This window comes from Buteo buteo, chromosome 1 (genome assembly GCF_964188355.1).
Source record: "Buteo buteo chromosome 1, bButBut1.hap1.1, whole genome shotgun sequence".
NCBI classification, from domain to species: Eukaryota; Metazoa; Chordata; class Aves; order Accipitriformes; family Accipitridae; genus Buteo; species Buteo buteo.
In genome coordinates this window covers 50441086-50462866 of record NC_134171.1, presented here as the reverse complement: position 1 = coordinate 50462866, position 21781 = coordinate 50441086, and the positions used below count along the sequence as shown (strand labels likewise).

At 43.4% G+C, this 21781-nt stretch overlaps 2 protein-coding genes across 6 annotated transcripts in view; both read left to right on the top strand.

The window, feature by feature from the left end:
• The window catches only part of MFHAS1 (multifunctional ROCO family signaling regulator 1), a 35591-nt gene extending 32923 nt beyond the window's left edge, over positions 1-2668 (top strand). The window contains exon 3 of the mRNA XM_075030032.1: positions 448-2668. Within this exon, the coding sequence (XP_074886133.1) occupies positions 448-775 (328 nt within the window). The 3' untranslated portion in view covers positions 776-2668. The remainder of the gene's footprint in view (positions 1-447) is intronic.
• Positions 2669-4195: 1527 nt separating this feature from the next.
• ERI1 (exoribonuclease 1) lies at positions 4196-15286 on the top strand. Of its 5 annotated transcripts, none has more exons than XM_075029982.1 (7): positions 4196-4325; positions 5145-5320; positions 7703-7913; positions 9250-9333; positions 9960-10069; positions 12320-12434; positions 14362-15286. In XM_075029982.1, exons 1-7 carry the CDS (start codon positions 4245-4247, stop codon positions 14602-14604), a joined length of 1020 nt encoding a protein of 339 aa, XP_074886083.1. In that variant the 5' UTR covers positions 4196-4244; the 3' UTR covers positions 14605-15286. The 5 variants fall into 5 exon arrangements, with proteins under 5 accessions (XP_074886083.1, XP_074886122.1, XP_074886112.1 ...); XM_075030021.1 differs by having other exon boundaries at positions 4205-4325; positions 5150-5320; XM_075030011.1 differs by lacking the exon at positions 4196-4325 and adding an exon at positions 4458-4833.
• The last annotated feature ends 6495 nt before the right edge of the window (positions 15287-21781 follow it).

Sequence of the window (21781 nt, the reverse complement as noted above, 5' to 3'; positions counted from 1 at the left end):
GCTTCACTTCAGGGGCGAAAGCTGCCAAATAAAAGCTGGCAGCTCCATCAGCTTTGCATCTTTTCAGGATATCTTTCCAGCTGGGGGAAGAGCTTGGGCTCAGATTTCATGTGTTGACCTGCCACCTCTGGCAGGCAATGGGCATTGGAACGTTTCTTATGTCAGTGAGAAGCATTGATTGATTGTGCTTCTGTATTGCTGTAGATAAATTGGGGACTAGAAATTGCCTGTGGCAGCTGGAGGGAGTGGAAGGGAGGTGAGATCTTTGAACGGTGTCAGGAATAGTGCTGGGAAACTCCCTTGTCCTGAGTCTTGCTGCCCATGAGACATGAAGGGCCTTGGTATAGTCAGAACTTATGTTAGAGCATTCCCTACTGTCACCTCCCATGGGCAGCCTTCTCCTCCTCTCTTCGCTGCTACTTACCTCTCTCTTTCTGTTCTCTATAGGAAGAAACTAGCGATTTGTTGCTGTGACGTTGTGTGGAAACAACATTGTAAAGAAACCACAAACTGGAATCCTTTTCCAGCCGGAGGCCTGTTTCCCAGTGCGCCCATCTGGTCTGGGATGCGTGAGCATTGGAGGAGTGAGAGGACAGAGCAGATATCTTACAGCCTGCTCTTTGGGACTGCAGCCCTCCTGCTGCAGCATGCCACTTCAGCAGGAGCACAGCATTACCTGGCCTTTGGAGGCACTCAGTCTGCTGTGTGCACTGAAGCTGTAATGCCAGGAGTGTGGCAGTATGGAGATCAGTCTAGTTGGGTCTATTTAATATGAAAAGGTGATTGCTCATCCGCCCACTGTTTAGTAACTGGTGTAACTGTGTTTTCATCTGTATTTTTTTAATATGCAAAAGCCATTTAATTTTCTATGCAGTTCAAAAATGTCTCCCCTTTGCAACTGCCAGGTGGGAGATCTGTGCAGGAGAACCAAGCCAAGTGGCTGATAGTCCTTTCGATTTTGGTGTCGCTCTCTTTTAAGGATGCATCCTGGAATCCTCTGCACACAGTGTCCCTTTGCTGAGCTCCTGCCTCTTAGACCCCATTTAACATCCCTGAGCCCCTGGGATGAGGGCCCTGTATTTTTGAAGGATCTGTTATTTTTCATGAATCCAGCCACAAGGAAAGAGGGCTTGAAGGCAGTGCCCTAAAAGCAGAGATACCTGAGTTCAGAGCATGTATTATGTTCCTGTTCTTGTCCCTGCCCGGAGAGTTATTGAACTGCTAGAAATGACTAAGGCCTCTGTGGAGCACCCTGTGGCCTTTGCTGAAAGTGTATTGTGAAGAGGGCAGAAAGGACTGGGGCATCAATTGTCTCCCCATGGAGCTGACAGTGAATTTAACCCCTTTGGAATAGGAGGACAATCTCCTGGTACTATATGCCTACTTCACTCAAGAGGACTGCGCTGGTTTTGCTTATTGGTTTGCAGACCCCTTGCTTATTGACCAGTTGATTTCCTACTGAAACTGGTGCAGACAGGTTTGGAAGCAGAGCTGACAAGTTGCTTTGCACTGCAGGACTTTCAGCAGCTGCACATGTCCTGGAGTACCTTGTGTTATGCTCTGAAGCACAACCTGGGATTGAAACCTGCATCCGTCCAAGTGAAACTCCCAGGAGAGCAGTTTTGCCTTCAGCTGGGTCTGCATAATGTGAGAAACTGCGTGTCCCTAAGCAGCAGACAAGTCTGTTGAGGTAGAGTGAGAGGGAGCCCGAGGGGTGATGCTACACATCTAGCTCATCTTGGGGCTTGCAGAGGTACTTGGAGGCCTCTGGCAACTGCAGAGGGTCCTGGGTGATAGGACACCTTTGCTTTAACTGTGCTAAAGGCAAAAAGGTCAGACAAATGGGATTGTTTCCAACCTGCCACGAGGCCAGGATGTGTTTGACTAGTCTCCTTTCATGGCAATGCTGTTTTTTCTGCATTCTGTCTCTGCTCTGAGCTTGGGGGATTCAGCTTTAAAGTTAAACAGAAACAGAGATCAGATTGGGATTTAACCTGCCTTGTGGTCTCTCAAATCAGATGGAAGAGACTGGGGGCTGCAGAAGCATGGGTCATCTCCCTTGCAGCATCCCCTATGCTACAGTTCCACAGTGGCTGTGAAAACTCAATAGTGTATTTGGGTGCTGCTTTCCCAGGAACCTAAGATGCGCTTGGCCGTGCTATAGCACCGGAGCTTGCATGGGGCCCTGTTCTCTTCCCCTTTGTACCTCTAAAGTAGTTAAAGTTTGTCAGAGCAGTAGGGGTTCCTCACTGTGAGAAGACGAATACAGCTGTGTTAAAGGGAACTGCAAATGGTATTTAGGAGCTCACCAAGTGAGGTGAAAACCCACCGGCTCACTCCTGCAGAGCCAGATCCCGGAGCTCAGCTCCTCCCACACCCTTTGGGTGGGATCATGGGCTGGCATCCTTGGATCGGCAGTGCGGGGAGGTGGAGATGCTGCACTGCAGTAAGCACAAGAAGAGGCAAGCAAGTGGGCCTCAGTGTAGCACTCATTATGCACTTCATGGCTCAGTTCATGGACTGTAATTGCAGGTATTCATATAATCTACATCACTGGGCAGGACTCTGCGCACACACACATGCATGCCCAGATGTACACGCACCACACCCACACTTGCCCACACATCCTCGCCAAAACAACTGAAAATAAAAGTGATCTAAATCTCAAGGAGAGGCCTGGCTGTTTGATTTGTTTCTCCTCTTCCAGTGCCTCCTTGGGTCCTGCCTCTGGAAGGGTCTGCACCTAATTGTAGATCTGGGGTTTTCTGAATCCAGAAGCCAGAGCTTTTAGGAGCTTTTTTAGGAGCTGTTAGCAAATGACTCACAAAATCATCAAGAGATTTGGCATTGAGTGAATCTGAGCATGGAGCCCCTTACTTGGATTAACATCTGTGAACCATTGCCCACTCCACCAAGGCAGGTGATTTCTGCGGAACAGCTTTTTCCCTGCTGCGTTTGGGGTGTTTTGTGAGGCCAGCTCAGTGGTTCACATTGGTACCATGTTGTTTGCTTTCTTGTAAGGCTTGGTTCCCTGCAAACCCTGCTCAAGTGCCACGTTGTTCAGAGGTGAGGGCAGTTAGACAGATGGCCCTCTGCTTGCCAACATGGGTGTTTGCAGCAGTGCCAGGAAGGAGAATTAAAAGTAGGGAGCAAGTCCCCTCCCGCACAGTTCTGAGCAGCTGTGTGTGACCCCACTTCCATCACCACTCTCATCTGGAGGAAAAGACAAGATAGACCGCTGTGGCAACCCCACCAAACACAGTGATGCTGCGCAGCACGTCTAGGGGAAGGGGTGGCAGCATCTGCAACAAGATGCTGGCGTGCTGGAGTGAGGCAGGAGGCAAGACTTGAGGGTGGGTGGCTGGGCCCCAGCCACAACAAGGTGGATGAGAAAGATGCCAGGCTATTTAGGGGCTGGCAGATGTGGAGGTGTTGGGGTGGTTGCATCAGTCAGGTGGATGTCACATATATGTTCAGCTCTATCGCTGAGTAACAGGAGGGAAAACTCTGAGGATGTGCCTGGAGTGTGCTCCAGGGCTGTGGGAAGCACCAGTGGAAAACTGACCCATGATGGACAGGGAGGCCTTCTCCCTTTGCCTTCACCTCCTGGCCGAGAAGACCCAGAGGGCTCACACGTGTCTCATGCCATCCACCCCACCCCACTAGTTGACTGGGGATTTGGGGACAAACACGTGAGGCAACTTCCCTGGGCAGGGAAGGAATGGGGGCTAGCTGAATCGCGCCAGTAGCCAGGATGCGGCTACCCGTGGGTGTCCCAGGTCCGTGTTTAGGATGCCCTGTGCAAAGTCAGCCTTGTGAGGAGAGGAACGTGGAAGTGTAAATAAGGCGTCTGTCTAGTGCGGTTCTCCCATAACGCGGCCAGAGCTTCCAGAGAGCTGCCGTGACCCGACGCCCAGGAGGCTGCTCCGCAGACGCTCAGGAGGGCCGACGGCGGGAGCGTCAAGGCAGAGGTGCTGCCGCAGAGGAGCAGGGCCGAGGGCCGGCGGGACCCAGCCAGGGCGGGCAGGGGGCGAGGCAGGCCGGGCACGCGCGGCACACGCTCACGACAATTCTTTACCTCGGACGGGGAAGGTGGGAGCCGGAGCCGAGGAGCTGCTCGCGTCTCAGCACGGACAGTGCCGCCGGCGGCGGGGCCGCCCCCACCGCCTAGGGGCGGGCCCCACGATCTCCCCGCCCCCCGACGGGCCGCCGTCCCCGTCCCCACCGCCGCCGCCGCCGCCGCCATGGAGGAGCAGAAGGAGAACCGCCCGCAGGCTGCCCCCAAAGAGGCGCCGGCGCCGCCCGCTCCCGCCGCCTGCCCGCCGGTGAGTGCGCTGAGGCGGCGGGAGGCGCCAGGCGGCCCCGCCGGAGCCGGGCGGGCGGTGCTGGCCGCGCCGGGCATGCGCCAGCGCCCCCGGCCCGCCGCTGCTCCCCTTGCGCATGCGCAGAGGCTGTGCCGGTGGCTACGCTGCGCGGGCCCGGCCTCGACCCGGCCCTTCGGTGGTTCCCGGGGTCAGGCCGGTGCGGCGGGGCCTGGCGCTGCCTGCGCGGGCGGGCCGAGTGCCGCGTTACCCAGGGGGGCGCCTCTGGTGCCACGGGCCCTTCCGTCTGCGCCCGAGGCACCGGAGGCCCCGGCGGCTGTGGTGGTGGTGGTGGCGGCGGCGGGCCCGGGGGAGGCTGGCCCTGCCGTGTGCTTGGCCCACAAAGGCTGCGAGTAACCGTTTAGAGTCGAAGTGCCGTTAGTTCTTCCTCTTAAAGTATTATTCATTTTGCACAGCATTGGACACCTGTCTGTCCATGTGTCTCAGTTAGTGGAGATTCTCGTTAATTAAGGTACTGCCAGTCAAGGTTTTGCCAGCTCTTACCGGAGAACTAACTCTGTTGAAAGTGGGACACGCCTTCAGGTTTTGTCTCTTAGAGCTACTCTTTGGAATGACTTCAGACATGTGCGTTAGTATCCTTTTATTCCGTCTGCTTCAGTATTGATTTTCTTAGCCGTCTGTAGGATATTTCACTCAGTTTGATCACGAGTGAAACAGCGTGACCTTTGCTGCATTTTGGTGCCAAAATGATGTGAAAATTTTAATGCTCTACCTTCTTGTTATGACCTTCTTAAATGACCTTTGGATTTCTCTTTCTTCTAGGGTAGGCAGCACTGTAGGATCAGTGATCAAGAAACTAATGGGAAAAACTCAACTGCCAGTTCGAATGACTTCAGTGATCCGATTTACAAAGAAATTGCTATAACCAATGGTTGTATCAACAGAATGACCAGAGATGAGCTCAGAAGTAAACTTGCAGAATTCAAGCTTGAAACCAGGTTAGGTTGATTTGTAAACCTTTTGATTTATCTTTGAGAGCGGTGGAGTCATAAGGGATGATTATTTTGAATTTTAAAAACACACCACAAAGTGAAAAGCAGACACGCCAACAAATGCCAGTTGTTTTACGTGCAATCTTGATGCAGCTTTTGTTACAGGATTAGTGCATGTGATACTGCTTAATGTGTTATCAGAAATGTGTGCTGTCTCAACTGGTAACACAAACAAAAGAATATGTAACTGTAGGGTACTTCTCAACACTTTTTTGGTCAAGGGGGAAAGAAGAACTGCAAGGTTCTTGGTGGTTTTGCAGACCTTCAGCTTATAGAAACTCGCTTCAGAACATACGTATTGTTATTTACTGTAGCCAATACAGATCTAATCTTGGCTAGAACCTCTGTGGTGATAGGGCTTGGAATTTAATCAATGCAGAGGACAGGGTCTAATCTGAATAGATGAGATAGAATAATGTGAGTAGGTGAATGTGTTATAAACTGGATTTGTGCTCACTGAGGAGGCAGAAAGGGCTAGGAATGAGAGTGGTTCCTGCTCTATCAGAAATGACCTGCAAGACCCTTTGATACTGCTGTGGCCTGACAAATCTGATATGTTGAGAAGAAGGTCAGCTGGGAAAAACAAAGTGTATTGTTTCTATTGGCAGCAGTAATTGGGAAGCAGTGGTGGTGGTGGGTAGTTAGCAAAGTGAGAAGCTACTGCTCTGGAGGAAGAGGGAATATGAAAGGTGAGAAGGAGTCTGAAAGGAGAAGTCTAGCTTTTTAGAGGAGAAGATGACTGTAGGGGAGAGGATGTTCAGAGGAAAAAAAACCAGAAGAAACAGAGATTCATTTGAACAGAATAAAAGAAAAAAAATATTGTGTGAGTGGGAAGTACAGCCTGCCACCTCCACCCTGTCTGTCTGCAGATGTTCTGGCTGCATAGTTTTTTTCGTTCCTCCTTTGGTTAAATGAATTTAGCTTCTCGGGAGGAAAAATTTTTATCATTGCCTGATAAAATTTTTGGTAAAACAGGTCAGATTTGTACAGCTATTCATCAGTTATTCTGATTTAAAAATAAAAAGCAGAATTCAAATAGTAAATTGTTTGTGGTTTCTTCCTAGGTTATTAATTTTCTATTTGTGCTTTTTATTCAGTTGTAAAGGCAGAAAGCTTTAAACTTTTCTTTTAGCTAAGCTAGACTTCTTTTATTTGATATATTCAATTAAGTTGGTCAGAATATGTCTTGCATGCAAACAAACAGTGCATCACCTCTAATGTAATGAATTGAGCAGCTTGCCACACACCATCCTTTCCCTTAGGGTTATTTTGTTAGCAGATAATCTTCTCCTTCAACCTCTTTTATAGGTGTGATGAAGAAAAAGGTAATTTTCCACTCCAGTAGCTCCCATATTGTCTCAACTTTGAATGAATTGGTCATTGAATTAAACTAGATTAATAAACCAGAGTAAAAAAGAGTTATCTGTGTTTGTAGAAGCAGCTGATGTTCTCAAATGCAGGTTTAGTAGTCTGACTCCAGTTTTTCCCTTGTGGATCAGTGGGCTGCTTTTCTGATAAGCTACAAGTAGCTCTTACGGCTTCTGCGATTTCATTTGCAATGTGTAATTTTAAAAATAACGTCCTTCAGAGAGTAAATTATGCTTGTTTATTCAGCTCTGGTTTGGTACGTGGCAGTTCTGGCACCTGCACTTGCATATTATGTTTGTATTAAAAAGATGCAGTAAGTAACTTTAATCACTTGCCACTGTGAACTTACGTGTTAGCCACAAAACTCCTGAAAAGCAGGATCTTGACCAGGAAGTTCTTCTGACAACTGAAATCTGGAGTACTTTATTTTTATCAAGTTACTCGAGCTCAATTTTAAATATAAATTGAGACGAATTTAAAATGGGAGCGTTTTAGCTGGATTCTGCATTATCTGTGCCACTGATGCGGAAATACCTCAGGCATCAGTCGCTTCAGGCAGAGGGCACTGAAGTACGGGTGAAGCAGTACTGCTTCCAGGGCCAGAGATCATCTAGGAGCAATCTGCAAAGACCTGGGCTTTGCAAAGGCTCCGGCTACTGGTTCTTGCTGAACTGGAGGTGACTGCAGAGTGTCTCTGCACTGCACTTCCCAGCCCATACCCAAATACTGATGTTATGTAGCTGTGTTAGTTATCGGGGGCTATTGCAGCCTTTGCATTATCCCCAATAATGGAGCGTTAACTGTATGATAAAGTTGAATGCAGACTTCTTAAGTGCTGGTGTTCAAAATGAGGTTAATAAATGATGAACTTTCAAATGTTAAATATAGCTTCAGTTCTATAATAGTGAAATAATTAATTAAATGCAAATGTGATCTTTGTCATTTTCCCTGTCTCTTTAGAGGAGTGAAAGATGTGCTGAAAAAGAGACTGAAAAACTATTACAAGAAACAGAAGCTGATGCAGAAGGAACCCATTAATGGAGACAGCTACTATGACTACATCTGTGTTGTTGACTTTGAAGCAACATGTGAAGAAGGAAACCCACCTGAATTCATACATGAAATAATTGAGTTTCCTGTTGTCTTACTAAACACGCATACCCTGGAAATAGTAAGTGATCTAATTACTGTGTCAGTATGCTGTACTTCAATGTAACTTCCTTGCTTCACAAGGTCTTAGATTAGTTTTTAGGTAGATGTTGAACTTCATTAAAAATAGCGCTTTTTTCTTTTTTTTTTTTTTTTTCATAAAGACCTATCTTCTGTGCCTGTTGCATACAAACAAAACTTTATTCTTAAAGCATTTGGAATAGATCATGCTTCTGCTGTTGACTCCCTCTACTGATATGAGGGACTTTCAGTTTCTCAGTCATCCTCCCCTGCGTCTTTCCCTGCTTTAAGATCCACAAAGCTATTTCTAGGACTCCAGGGTCATAAACAAGAATTAGAAAATTATGTGGTCCTGTGTGAGGCAATCTAGAAGAGACTAATGCAGAGATCTAGAAAGTGGAGTTGAGTGAACTCTGCTTCTTGGCAGGCTAGACTAATTCCACAGTGCACCCGACAGATTGACAGGTGTGTAACTGATTTTAGGTAGGCATTTGGCAGCCTCAAGTCCTCTGTTCCAGTACAGCTTTCTTTTAGGAAAACCTACTTGCTGTCTAACTGAAACTGAGTGACTCAGAGAAATGGAGGAATTGCATGCACCTCTGACTAATGGTTCGTTTATCAAGAACTTCTAAGAGGAGGATGATTTCCAGTAATCACTGTGATGCTGCATTAGCGTGTAGCTGCATGTATGACTAACAAGAGAGGATCGTGCAGATACCAAGATTGTTTTATTACCTTTAGAGTAGGAAGAAACAGCATGGGTTTTTCCTCTGTCCAAAAGGGTTTGTATAGCAGCAGGGATTTGGGGCTTTCTTTTTTCCATGAAACATGCATTTAGTCTTCATTCTTGTACTGCTCAGTTTCCTAGAGTGAGGTCATCGTGTGTATCTCTGGCTGCCATCCAGAGGTGTATGACTTGCATGCAGCCTCTGAGATGTGTAGCCAGTTGCCTGCCTTGAATTACAGGTGAGCTTTTAGAGATACCACCTGAAAAACATCAGGCTTTGCTCATGCCTCTCACTTCTTTTTTCCTTATTCATGCTCTCATTTTCCCAAATCCTCCCCTTTATTGCAGTCTGTCCTCCTCCCCTCTTACATCCACATCCTTGCTCTTTGGTGCCTACTGGCTGAGAGGACGGACATGTTCTGGTTGGAAAGCCATCCATCTGTCCCACTGGGAATCTCATGATGGCCAGTCAGGACGCTCATACTGGCTGGGGAGGTACACACTCCTTTTTTGCCTCCAGCAGGACAAGTAGCCGCTATTGCCTTTCAGCTATAGGCAAGCCAAAGAAGTTGCTACAGTGTGCTGCTGCTGTTTGATTCTCTTATTACAGGAGGATACCTTTCAGCAATATGTAAAGCCAGAGATCAATCCCAAGCTTTCGAACTTCTGCATCAGTCTGACAGGAATCACCCAGGTAATTTGCACTTTTGTTTCTTCTGGAAAAAATGTGAAAAAAAGATGTGGTGGTGATGTCTTCAGAGTGATAATTTTCATGGTAATTTTTCTGTGAGGCTTATTCTCTTAATCCTTGTGTTTTCCCTCTCTCCCAATTAATGGCAGAACCGACTTCACTAAGTTGGTCGTTTAGGTGTTTGTAAGGGTCTCTAGGGAAAAACATTAATTTTGTAATCCATGTGTAGAAAATCTTTAGCAGAGGAAATCACCTTTTGAATTGCATCAGTTCCTCTTCTAAGATTTTTATTCTAAAGGGTTTATAGTCCTACGATGGCAATGGCTTGTGATCAAGTGACTTGAGCAGGAACCTGGGAAGCAAGCTCAAAGGTTTTAATCCATGTTCAACAGCTGACTAACCTTTATAGATGCCATTTGGAGGTCGGCTCTTTTAGTGGTGCTTTTGTGGTGGTTTTTTCTTCAGTTTGGAAAAATCCGTCCAATTGTCTGCTTAACATGTAATCTGTTTCTAAAGATTTTTGTGAAGCCAACTTAGTGAGTGCCTATATACCAATATAATTATTACACTTCATGCTGGTTTTTTTTCTGATAAAATGTTCCTTACTTTTGTTTTTTTGGTTCTCTTAGGACATTGTTGATAAAGCTGATACATTTCCTCAAGTTCTGCAGAACGTCATAGAGTGGATGAGACAGCGAGAACTGGGAACAAAGTATAGCTATTCCATGTTGACAGATGGGTATGTCCTTATGCAACCTTCAGCACAATCTAAAACTGCAAAACAATGTTTAATCTTTGTGAGAGTATTGCTAAAGGCAGATCATGACACTTCCGTTTTGCCGTTGTATTATAATTTTAGCTTTCAGGAAAATCAGAAAAGTGGGACTAAACAATTTGAAATTAAGCTTAAATCCATTAGATGGCACTGTTTCTTTCCTAGCTTTCTTTATGCAACTAAATGATGTTGAATAGACTTTTGTCCTTTTTTTGTGATTGTAATTCTCTGTTTACATCTGGCTTTCATATAGCACATAATACCTGAAAATAATGTTGTTCAATTTCAGTTCTAAGCAACTCCCATGCTCTTCTGAATCCGAGGTTTCAGAGACCTGTGGTGGTTGTGTTGTATCCTATGTGTGTTAGTGTTACTGATAATATGTCCTGCACGTTTCGGCAGAAAGCAATAATGGATTATGTTGTTTATCGAACAAGGAGGAATGGCTAGCACAGAAAGCTCTCTGCTTTGGCTTAGAGGACTTGTGGCTCTGGTGGGTCCCAGCTCTGACAAGCTTTCTGTGTGAGAGGTTGACTAGTCCTTGAACTGCCACCTGAACTTGCTCTGTCCCAAAGGCTGGGTGGAAAATCAAGTCTCATAATGACTGCAGAGTGAACGGATCTTGAGATCTAGATATATCTGTGATGCAATACTGTTCCTGTGATCCTAGCTTTGTTATATGATGAAAGATACTGTTGGAGCCTTATCTTATATAGCACTGGCCAGAGAATTTTTCCATAGGTGATGCTTGCTTTTTAGCTGTGAAACATTACTTTTCTGTTATCTGCTTTTCTCCTTCTCTTGGAATGAGGGATTTAAGTAGGACAGGGAGTTTTTAACATTAGCCATGTTGAAGTGAATGATGCATTTTCATGTTGCTGCGCCTGTTTGCCTGGAGTAGGTCTTTGGCTGTTCTGGATTAAAAAGGCGGTCCTGTGCTGCTCTGTTACAATGACTGTGTTGAACCAAAGAGAGATGAACCCCGAAACAAAAACGGAGTTTATGAAAAGAGTGTGTGGGATCGTAATATGACTTCCTAACACTTCTGTCAAGTAAAACACAGATAAATATTCTAGTCTATAATATGAGTGGTTTGAAAAATAATGTATCATAGGAGATGAATGGATACATAACAAAAGCTTTTTTAACTAACCCGACTTAGCAAGTGTGAAAATTTTTTTGGCCGTGAGACTTTTTTTCTCAAAATTCCTGACAATTTGGACAATGACTATAAATCACAGCTCTTTTCTGGTGAAGAACCTGTAACATTGAAGTGTGGTTGTATCCAGTGTGAACAGTGAAGCCATTTAGAAGCTGTCACACAAGATTTGAAGTGTACAGTTTAGATCCATGTACACCTTAAAAATAAGGAGTTAAAATAATGTCAATCCAATTAATTTAAGGAACTGTGGTACATACTGCTATTTGGCTATTTTTTTTTACCTATGATTAGGTTTCTATCTTTGGAAGCAACAGTGAATTAAAAGAAGAAAATGCTAAAGCAAAACTGGTGCAAGACTGGTTATATTACTGGGCCTAGAATGTGTCTGGAATTCCCCTCCAGGGGAATCCCCTCAGTGAAATTCCTCCAGGAAAATAGGTGCAGTGAAATCTTGTCATGTATGTGAGATTGTGTAGACAGCTGCAAGAGAGGGGAAAAAAGGCTTTATTTTAGCTTGAAGCTTACAAACTCTTTGGGTGGTTCCCTTTAGGAAGGCAGACTAGAATTGCATAGGGTTATAGTTTCATCTTCTTTCCATAAAAGTCTGGTTCTCCTAAAATTGAGTGCAGTCTTGTTTCAATAACCTACGTTAAGTAGAGAGATGCATGTGTACCCAAGTGATCAGGAAAATTTAAGGTGTCGCTTGCTTCCCCAAGGGCTGTGTAAGCATCTAGTTTATCGGTGGGTTTTGGAGTAGATGTGGTAGGTGGAGAAGTTGGCGTGCTGTTTCTTATTTTAACCATTCTAGACCTGAAACCGTCCTAGTAAAAATCTTGCTCATGTCATTATTTGTTTTCCCCATGATTAACAAGTTCATATTAAAAAATTCTTTACCTTGACTATAGCAAAAGAGCTTTTCCTAAATTGTTTTCCTTCTACTGATCACCAAAGAAAAGTCAGCTGTTTGTGCTACAGCTGTGAAATATGTAGAATGCAGGGCATCTGAATTATGTATTATAATGTTGTTCTCTTTTCTGTTTTGACTTTTTAAGATCTTGGGATATGAGTAAATTTTTGAACATCCAGTGCCGTATTAGCTGTATCAAATACCCTTCTTTTGCCAAAAAGTGGATCAATATTCGCAAATCATATGGGAACTTCTATAAGGTTTGTACAAATTGTTGTTTCTCTTCTGGGAAAATCTGTTTTAAAAGTCTAGAATGTCCTGTTGTGCTTGTCATCTTTACTTATGTAGTATAAAATTATAATACTCAAACTAGTTCCCTGGGACCTGATTTTCAAATGTGCTTCATGCCCAGATCTCACTTCACTAATTGAAGATCGTATCATCTACTGCATTTTGATTTTAATCTTGTTTTTAAGAATCAGGAGATGCTCCATGAAGGATTGTCTAAAAATGTCATACCGGTGCTCTTAGATCAAGCGTGTCTTGAAGTAGTTCAGCTGAAAAGACTCTGTATTGATTTTTCAATTATTTTTCCCTGTTTTCATGTAATACACTACAAAACCAATTTGCACCAGTACCCTCGGATATCTTCACTTTTGACAGTGTAATGGGGACAGAGAATGATGAGGACATATCTACAGTGGAATCAAGTTGTCAAGAGAAAAGTAATACCAAGTTCAGTGCTGGACCTTATTGCTGCTTTCTTTCACTGTCAGATGACCATAAAATGGGTTACTGGAGTTTCTAGCAAATTCCTAGCCAGTCTACACTAAACCATTTGTTTGAATGTGATTTCAGCCTAGCTGACAATCTTCTCTTGAAGGGCTTTTTCATACTAAATGTAACCTCTAGGAAAAAAGAAGTTGTTAACATTTAATAAGAGAAGAGCCTTACTTTGTGCTGGGCGAATATTACAGGGTTACTCCACTTCTCCCTCTATTATTGTGTCTTCTCTGCATGACCGTTTCTGTTGGAAACACTCTAGAGCACCGAACAGTCTTGTTAGTCCTATCAGCTTTAACCTAGACATACCTTCTTTTTCCTTCTCTGTTGAGCAGTGAGTGCTTTTTCATCAAAGGCAATGAAGACTATAACTTAGAAGGAATCACTTTCTTTTTACTTTTTGTAACTTTTTTTGGTAGCATTTTATAGTTGTTCAGCGCTTCTGTTTAGCTATTCTGTGCTGTTGTTGAATCTGTTGTTAAGTAGTAGTAATAGATAATATGAATGACAAGGAATGTATTGTAACTTTCCTGTGGAATATCTCACAACCTGCAGGTATGTCTCTCCTGCCCAGTTTGTGGGTGTTATTATTGGAGTTGCATATGGCCAAGTTTTGGCAACTGTGTTGTCGCCATGCCACCTAGCTATTAAATCCAGTAGTATGGTGCAATATCCTGGAACTTGTCATGTCCTGTGTTCCCCCACTCCAACTATCACCACCAAGAGAGCAAACTTGGTGTGAAAAAACAAAGTTTTCCTTTAAAGTTACCCTTTTGTTTTTCTTTGACCTTTTCAAAGAACAAATGTATATTTAGTAGTTAATCAAGAGAGGACTTGAGGCTTTTGCTGGTGTAGCACTTTGCATAGGTCAGTTAAGCTTCGTGCTGTTGGTCATCCATGTAAACATCGGCTGCTACAGGTGTTGCTTCTCTGTTCCTGTGGTATTCGGAGGCGTTCAGAAGCTTGGATGTCAGTGAGAATCAGGAGTCTGGTGCTTCATTATTTGCTTAGCATTTAAAAGGAAAAAAAATCTGATTCCCTCTGCAGTACCACTTTGGGTGGTAATTCCTTTTTTATAAGGCTTGTTAAACCTAGCTAGGCCATGGCTTCCACTGTTGCCAGCACTGGTACATCTTGAGCTGGTGCTGGTAATTGTGAGAGGCTCTTGACATTATCCTGAGTCTAGACAAGCTCCAGTTGACTATGTCTCCTCTGTAAAAATGAGAGTGTCTGTCTCACCAAGGTACTTTGAAGTTACATTGTTAGTGATCTGACAAAAGGCAACATGAAAGTAGTATGTGACTTAAGTAGACTTAAAATCTGCATGTTTCTACTGCACTGTGTTAGATTAAAAAGACTTGGTACAGAACCTAATTCTTGAATGTGCTTCACTTTCTCCATCAGGTTCCTAGGAACCAGACCAAGCTGACAATCATGCTTGAAAAGCTGGGCATGAATTATGATGGGAGACCTCACAGTGGACTTGATGATTCTAAAAACATTGCAAGGATAGCTATAAGGATGCTACAGGATGGCTGTGAACTGCGGGTGAATGAGAGAATGCATGCTGGACAGCTTATGACAGTCTCCTCCTCGGTCCCCTTAGAGGGAGCCCCTGCTCCACAGATGCCCCGCTACAGAAACTAGCAGTTCGGGGTTCTGTCTTAGGAACTGCTCTCAGATACCCGCTAAAGACTGTTAAGACCTTATTAAACGGCCACCTCTGCCAACCCGTCTGCAATGCAGAATCTGAAAGCACCTTAACTAATCGTCTCTGTTGAAATAAAGAGGAGTGTGGAAGCTCTTTGCTCTTTGAAGCCTGTGTTACAGCATATTTTTATACTGATGATTTTTTGTTGTTGTTTGCAACTTTTCTAGCAGTAAGGTTGATATGCAGAATCCACGCAAAGTGTTAAGCTTTTAAGAACATGTAATTTAAACACATGCAGAGGTTGATTGAGCCTGTGCGCTGCTGTTCCACCCCAGCCTGTGGGTGGTACTTATTCACTATGCCATACTCTAATGATATCTAGCACCTGATTATTCATTGCACACAAATAAGACATTGCTGGGAGAACTGAAATAGCAAGTGGTCAGGCTGGCCTTTCCTGATAAGGCACTCTTCTAAGGGTTCCTGCTGGTAATTTTTTTTTTTTTTTTTTTTTACAAAGTCTAGGAGAAATGGGAGCACATTCATAATTTCTAAAGCAGTAGAGAAGTACTGTGTTGTTTGGGGTTTGTTTTTTTTTTTTCTTTAAGGGATGTGTTTGTCTGCTTCCACATCAAATAGAAGAGCTGTGTATTGAATAAAAATTCCATTAATGCAGTATGATAGTAATTTTTTTTAACCTGTATTTAGAAGAGAAGGTTCTTCAGATTTTCACCTTGAGAATCGTATCTCCTATTCCTGCTACACTCATAGCTGCACTTCATTTAACGTCGCTTTTAGATACTGTCAGCCATTTGGACTTAAAAATGAGTGAAGTAAAAATAAGTTCAAAACATGCCAGATCGTCAAAATTTTGTGCTGTGTGGTTATTCCATAGAACAAAACACGAAGCCTCTAGTTCATAGTTAAAGACATGCTCAACTATTTTTGGTACCTTTCCCTACCTCTGCCACCATGAAGCTATGCCTTTATCTCAAAATCTAACATTGGAAGATTAATATGATTTTATTAGTAAAGGCCACATCTAATTATTAACAACAACTTCTGCTTTCTTCCTAGGCCCCAGGTAAGTTGATATTCAAAAGAGGCCAAAGTGCTAATTTGCTTTGTCTCCATGGGTGGTTATGAAGCACAACATTAATGTGATCAGCTTTGTATTAGAATGGCTTGTTCTGAAAAGCAGAATGATTTATTTTGGTTGCTCTTAGTCAAAAAAAGTTAGTTCGGTATCCCTGTATTATAATTCATTCATTCTTTCTGCCACTTACATTCAGGAAACAAAATACCATTTCATAATAAAGCTTTGTTCATGATATTCACTGCTTGACTAATCAAACTCCTCCCAGCTTCCCTTGCTCTTCTGACTGTTAAAGCGGATCAATGGAAATGTGAAAAATTTATTTTAAATTCATGTAAGAGAGAGAAGTATTGGTTAATTCTTTGTTGCTTCACATGTAGGAAGGAAGCAGTTTTCTTTCCAGAGTCACAGATTTGGACAGCTACAACTGCTTTAGAATGATGTTCATTTTTTTCTGAAAGTAAATACTTGTTCTACTTGTAGAGTTTTGTTGAACCTTACAGTTTCCTGTCTTTCTGTAGCAATATTTGATGTATTTTCAGAAGGGTAAAATCCAAATCTCTGATATGCTTACTCTGAAAATACCATTTATTTGTCAGCCCATATTTTATACGAATTGTTAATTGTATTTCACTGTAGAGACCATAGCATCCTCTTTTCTGAAGAACCATGGTAATTTACTTCTTTTGTCTCTAAGATACTGTGATGCAGGTTTCTATGATAAAATTGAGTCTAGCTCAGCAGATGTCCCCTTGGGGTGCTGGCAGTATCACAGACTTTGTCAGTAGTCTTTTATTTACAGGTCTGTAACCGGGCTCATAGGCCAGTGAAAAACTTTATTTGTTACAGGTTATACTACAGGTTTTGTAAGTGAAGAGCTGTTGTAATTTTACATAATTTATTTTAAGTACAAAGTTATTTATTTTTGTTAAAAAACTTCAGAGAGATACTTTAAGATAAGGGTTACATAATAATTGTTTTCTGTTTACTGCTTGAGTAGGTTGTTGGTTTTTTAATCAGTGAGTTGCAGAAACCAGTAGAATCATTCTGGATACTATGTTATCTAAGTTGGATTAATGTCAAACTGGAAGCTGTAACTATTTTCACAGAATGTTCATTTCTGTGATTTTGAGATGAAGTGAATTTTATCAATGTTTATTGATTTGCTTGAAATGTCAACAAACAAAATAAGTTGGTATTTATTAACATGTCAGGTACTGAAATCGCTCTAAAAAGCATGAGATGACTTCAGCAGTCTTGGGAGTCTTGGTCTTAGCATGGCTCATGATTAGTCTTCTCTGGTGGACTAGCAACATTGCCATGGCTAGGTCGCTTGAGTCTCATGAATGGGACTAGTTCACAACACTCAGTAAAGGGATAAATTTTCCTGCATGCTTTCATACTAAAGGGGAAGGAGGCTTTTGAGGAGAAAACCATATGTGGTATGGTGATTTTAGTAGTGACGCTTGTGTTCAGCCAAATACTGTTTTTTCAGATTGATCTCATTTGTTCATCCAGAGAAGCTTGCTGAGTGCATCTCTGCTGTAACAAATATTTTTATTAGAGGAGTCATCCCAAGCTGGAAAAATCAATTGACAACTATGTAAGAAACAATCTCCTTTTTATGCAGAAAAAAACCATGCAGACATTATCCTGCTGATACAGTAATGAGGCCTTGTTTTGTTGTTGTCTGTTGTTTTTTTCGTTTCACATTTCAGGAGCTGTACTTGAGCAATTCTACAGGCAGACAGCCTTTGTAAAATGCTAACGAACTTTAAACAAAGGAGTTGCGGACAAATTTCAACATAAGCGCTTTCAAGTACATTTCTTAATAGGTATTTATATGAATGTGAGAGGGATTCATAGGATCTTGGGGTTGTATTAGAGACGAAAAAAGGCTTCTCGGGCAGGTTAAAGACCAATAACTTCTGTGTCTCTGAGCAAATGTCGCTAGCTCCATGGGGTAGGAGAGGTCACAACAGTTTGTAGTCTCCCATCAACCTCCTAGTCAGGTATGGCTACAGGGGCAAGTCTCAGCAAGTCAGTTGTCCATAGAAACTGCTCCTGTCTGTGCTTGTCTCATAAGAAGGTAATTTAGTAATTTAGTTTAACAAGGTAGTTGTTGTTTTCATATTTTGTTGGAAATGAACATTTGCAACGAGGAGGGGGCTGTTCCCAGCAGTGGAAATAAGTAAAAAACCTCAGTTCCCCTTGAGTTGAGGTTCTCGTGCCTTTGGAGAGCTCTCAGCGCTTCACTGCAAGCCCTCACTGCTCTTTGGTGACCTTGCGGAAGCAGTATTTTTTCACCAGAGCTTCGCTAAAGGACAACTCATTTCTCTCATCCTACAGTTCCCAAGGCTGTTTTTAAGTCCTCCCTTTCCCTTTTTCTTCCATTAGTGAACTTTTGCCTCCCCTGGAAAGAAGTTTGTGCTAGGCAAGATCTCTGTATGCTCTTTTTAATCTAGGAAAAAAACAACACAGCCCCCTTAAAAAGAAATTGGAAGCCTTACCTGTGGAGCATAGGTGTCAAGAGACCCAGTTACTGACTGGAGGATTTTGAACAGGCTAAATGTGTAGAACATCGTTCTGTTGCAACTAAGACCATTCTAGCCCCTTCTCAAGGACTTCGTATTTGACAGCCCCCTGGGCAACAGTGACAGCTTACCAGAAGGATTCCCCTAATGGTGATATGCGAAGTAGCAAGGTGATGGTCAGTCCATGCTTCTGCTCTACCTTGTATTGATTGAGCTGTGGTGTAGCTGAACAGCCATAGTAGGGAGCAGGCTAACACTTCATTTTAGAAGACCTTCCTGTTCATCCAGTGGAGAATGGCGTGCTGATCTGCAAGTGCAGATGCAGACAAGGCTTTGGAGGATGAGAAGTCACTTCTTTCTTGGGTTTCTTCTAGTTTGGTCTTTGCGCATTCACAGCCTCCCAACACTGACTGGCTTTTGCCCTCTTTAGATTGGAGGACTTGGTGTTGTGGGAGAAAAGCCCGAAGTAGCTTCACAGATGTGCTCCTTAAATTAAAGGAGCATGACTGCTTTGCACGAAGTCGCCTGACATGGAGGAGAGGCTTTTTCAAATGAATGACAAGAGCCTTGGACACCTCTTTATGGCAGAGGTGACTGCTGGGTGTGTTCTGATTAGGGATGTGATTGCATGGCTCAGGCAGCTGTCTCCTTTTGTGGCCACTCAGTTCAGGGGTGCCCCATGGGTAGTACCATGCCTTGCTCCTGCGATCTTGACTCAGTGTAGTCATGAGTGCATGCATTAATTATAAATCTTGTGATGCTGCTTGCAGATACGTAGTAGGGGGGGTTGCCTACTTTCTTGGCTAAGTTATTGCTAATCATGTTTTTTTTCTGTTTGAAGTGAATGGTAGTCATGATCTTGCAGGTGATTCTGACCACCTTTGTTTATGTTCCCTGTTTCAGTGATGTTGATTTTTAAAGAGGACACGTAGCCAAATGGACCTCTGTGAGCCAGAGATGTCCCAATAAGCAGGAATTGCTTCATCGTGCTGGTGCTCAGCTTTGGGGTGGCGTGCAGGTCCTGGGCTGCAGGCTGGCCGTGAAGTGTGACACACCTTCCCAGACAGCTACATGCTCAGCAAAACAGCATGCTTGGGCATCACGTATGTTTACTTATGACTGCAATCAGTGCGATTTGGAGGTCTCCTTGCTGTGTTCCTTTCTTTATTTCATAACAATTCATAGTTTTAATTGATTAGTTGAATACTTGTGCTCTGAGCAGCATGAAAGCGCTTTAGATGTAATTTAGAGACAGGTGTAGCAGCCAGCAGTATGACACTCAAAAGTGCCTCCCTTTCTCACTTGAGAACACTTGAATGTTTTTGATTAATTTCCATTTATGCAGATATGGACTAAGATGATAGAGACCTGAAAACAAGGGAGAAGTGACATATTATTAGACGATCTAGGGAGGGTAGGCCAGGTGTGTGCTTATACCTATCCATATAGTCTGAGTGTTTAATACAGTTGAGGAACTTTGAGAACAGGCTTTTGGGGATGCCTAATGCCACATAAGGAGGGGGTAATTCACTGCTTCTGCACTAAGTTTGGCTGTATTTAAGCACAGTCTGGGGGATAGCATGGACATATATTGCTGTCCTCCACAAAGAGAGGGAAGATGGAGGCAGCCCCCCTGACCTCATGTTAGTGATAGCTCTGCTCCAAATGGGAGGCTGGACAAGAGACCTCCCGACCTCCTTTCCAAACAACACTGCTCTGGTTCTGTGAAAACCAGTTAAGGGGAAAAACAAGCTGTAGATTATCCAGTAGTCTTAACTGCTGCTGGGATCACTTAGTTAACTAGGAATTTTCCATGTGTTTTTGGCCACAGACAGGGCCTTCATACCAGCTTTGGTCTTCAGATGACTCTGTTTCTCATTACTGTTAAAGAGTTGTACTTTCCTACCAATGCAGTGTCTTGTGATGTATTCATTTGGAAAGTTAAACCATGTCCTGCTGAGAGTAATATCCATAGAGCAGGACACCACACTTGGCAGTCTTTGGCAAACGTGCAGCCCTGTAGATAAGGGACATTTATTTGAGCTGAGAAGCCTGGGTGGGGCATGGCTGAAAAAGAAATCAGGCATCCTTATCTGGCATCGGAGGGAATAGCTGTGGTGCCTGCAAAGACCCTCTGTTGGCACGCTGCAGGTCTTTGGGAGCAGTTTCCTTCAGCTATGCTGGTGCTTTGTTTACCTCTGTTAATCTGCAGAGCCACATGGGCATGTTTCTTCTTCAGACCCTTCTCAAAGACTTCAAATTTGCTGGTTTTGGGGCTGGCTTCTCTGGAATTTGCTGGCTCACTCCTTGTTCTTGCTTGTTTTGCTTACATGAAATAGTCCTTCCCTGACCCTGCTTGTACTGATCTTCTAACAAGCCATGTCTGGAAGCAGCTGTACTCTATGCTCTAATCTTGTCTGCACTGCTAGCCTAACTGTTATGAACAGGTCTTACAGAAACCTTATCAGATCAGGGACTGCTGCCTTGTTAGGAGTTTGTATAGTGTGGTGTTGCAGTTCCTGAATGCTGCAGCCATTTAACAGATACTTAACAGTAGGAGGGACAGCATAAGTAAATGGAGAACCTCTCTCTTGGCTTCCTTCACAAGTCATGGCAAAAAGCTTGTGGCAAATTCTCATGGTTTAATGGTGCTTACATTCATACATGCCATCACATGCATGTCTCTGGGGCTGCTGCCACCATTAGAGATTAAAAACTGTGGCAAGGACAGGGTCATTTTGGAACTGAATGCCAGTTAAGTTATATGTGTGATGGGTATTTGTTTCTACATTAGAGCTGCGTTGGTTAAGTGTAGCATCATGTGGAGGAGGTAGAGTGATGCTTTACTAGATTTCAGTGAGTTAGCCTGTTCAAATGACTTTGATTTTTCTGACAGATTGTAATTAGCCATCAAACATGGAAAACTTGTGTTGGCCTTGAAAGAGGAAAATAAAGTTTTTAAATTTATCTTTTTACAACTTATCTTTTTAAAGCTTGTATTTGAGGGATTGGGAAGATGAAGAGATCTACATATGATTTCAGGAAGACTGGGAAATCGGAAGCGCTTTAGAAGAAACAGTGGTGCTGAGAAAGTGTTTTTGTGCTATCGAGTACAGGAGTGTGTGACAGAATGGATTTTGTTCAGAGCAAGGCGTTCTTGTGGCAGTTGTGTAGCGCTTAACGTTGTGTAGTTGTTTAACACCTTGGAGTGCGACACTGTGGAGCTCTGGAGCACCTTGATCAGCCTTGCTGGCTGTTCTTGTGCAGCAATCCCAGCAGGGCTGCAGCTTTTAGCACAGAGGAAGATATTATCAGGCGGAGATGGTAGCAGCTCCATAGAGGAAGTCAATGTGTTATAAACACTGTGCCTCAACATATCAGTAGGAAGTTTTCTTCCATAGTTTAGTCTGGGAGATGGTGATGTTCTTATAAGTGTTGGATCAAGGCTTCCAAAATGAATGATCCTCAGACAATGATCTTTCACTATGAAAACAGAATCACCGTAACAGCCTATGATTTAGCTCCCTTTCAGGCAGAAAACAG

Excerpts from the sequence above, each read along its gene's own strand:
- ERI1 (XM_075029982.1), top strand. The coding sequence starts at position 4,245 with ATGGAGGAGCAGAAGGAGAACCGCCCGCAGGCTGCCCCCAAAGAGGCG. Across the intron at positions 4,326-5,144 it reads CTCCCGCCGCCTGCCCGCCG|GGTAGGCAGCACTGTAGGAT; the intron begins GTGAGTGCGCTG and ends TCTTTCTTCTAG. Across the intron at positions 12,435-14,361 it reads CATATGGGAACTTCTATAAG|GTTCCTAGGAACCAGACCAA; the intron begins GTTTGTACAAAT and ends TTTCTCCATCAG.